General features: G+C 33.7%; 1 protein-coding gene across 1 annotated transcript; it reads left to right on the top strand.

Annotated features, from left to right (window-relative positions):
• Window positions 1-273: 273 nt before the first annotated feature.
• LOC124921216 (transcription factor MYB13-like) lies at window positions 274-1,318 on the top strand. The gene is made up of 3 exons (XM_047461845.1): window positions 274-469; window positions 555-684; window positions 780-1,318. Exons 1-3 carry the CDS (start codon window positions 337-339, stop codon window positions 1,288-1,290), a joined length of 774 nt encoding a protein of 257 aa, XP_047317801.1. The 5' UTR covers window positions 274-336; the 3' UTR covers window positions 1,291-1,318.
• The last annotated feature ends 321 nt before the right edge of the window (window positions 1,319-1,639 follow it).

Below are 1,639 nucleotides of genomic sequence, written 5' to 3' on the forward strand. Positions count from 1 at the left end.
GAAGTAAAATGAGATTTCATTTACTCGTTACCTATGAAATTCAAAATAAAATAAAATTTGATTTGACGGCAGTGTGGACCAGATCATGTATAGATGTAACTTAAGAATTGAAGAGAGAGAGAGAGTCTCCTTCTGGGAAAGTGCATGCAGACAAGACAAGAGAAAAAGGGTCAAAGCTGCGTGCCAAGACTTTTATGAGGAGTTATCTTGATAAGAGATCGATCGAACTATATATAAATTGATCTAGGATATATATAATAAATAGTTATCTAACTAGGATATATAATATAAAAGGATTCTATCATATTAAATTATTTGATCGATCGATCGATAATAATGGTGAGAGCGCCTTGCTGCGAGAAGATGGGTCTGAAAAAGGGACCATGGACTAATGAAGAAGACAACATTCTCATCTCCTACATTCACCGCCACGGCCATTCCAATTGGCGATCCCTACCCAAACAAGCTGGTATATATTATATATATATACTCAACAGCTATCTGCATGCATGCATTATTTATTAATAAATTTGTTTCAATCTTCTGTTCTACAGGATTATTGAGATGTGGGAAGAGTTGCAGATTACGTTGGACTAACTATCTCCGGCCAGATATTAAGAGAGGAAATTTCACTGAAGAAGAGGAGAATACTATAATCCATTTGCATCAAACCCTTGGCAACAGGTAATTATTAATTAATTAATTTATTAAATTAAAAAGAAAAAGAAGAAAACTTGATCAAATATTAATGTTGGATTATTCTTAATTGTTTGCTTCAGATGGTCAGTAATTGCATCTAGGTTACCGGGTAGAACTGATAATGAGATAAAAAACGTTTGGCATACCCATTTGAAGAAAAAGCTCAACAATTCTACCGAGCCTGTCGAGATCGTCCGATCCATCATGTCCCCAAGCCTGGATCAGTCAACTTCTTCTAGTGAAGTTTCGTCGGCGAATCATATTAATAATAATAATAATGAAGCCATGTCACCTATATTAATAGACCAAGAGCAAAGTATTATGGATACTTTTCCGGAAATAGATGAGAGTTTCTGGTCGGAAGACTTGTCAACCGCTGACAATTCCATGGCGCAATCTCACTTCATGGCTACCTTTACAGATGATCATGATCAGGATTTGCAATTTTACTTCTCAGAGACCACGACTCCGTTTACTGATATTGGCGCCGGCGATTATCATTATGGTCTCAATCTTGAAGAAGAAGAAGGATCCATGGACTTTTGGTACAACCTCTTCATCAAAGCTGATGAAACAATACTTCAACTTTGAGCTTTTGTGTTTTCTTTAAACTTTTAGTGACAATCAAGGAGGCGCGGGGTCTATATTAGAATATATATATATATATATATATATATATATATATATATATATATATATATATATATATATATATATATATATATAAATAATATAAAATAATGCTTAATTTTAAAAGTGTTCGGATTGTCGGGTGGAGAGTTGTGGTTAATTTGGATATATTTGAGAGTAATGGATACTTAGGTCGAATTTTGGGTTGACCCATCCATTAACTTAAAACGGTTAAAAATAAAATAAAAAATGCTCTAAATATGTTTCGAACTCGCAACTTAAAAAGACAAATACAACTCTTTAACCAACT

Source organism: Impatiens glandulifera, chromosome 1 (genome assembly GCF_907164915.1).
Source record: "Impatiens glandulifera chromosome 1, dImpGla2.1, whole genome shotgun sequence".
In the NCBI taxonomy this organism is placed as follows: domain Eukaryota; kingdom Viridiplantae; phylum Streptophyta; class Magnoliopsida; order Ericales; family Balsaminaceae; genus Impatiens; species Impatiens glandulifera.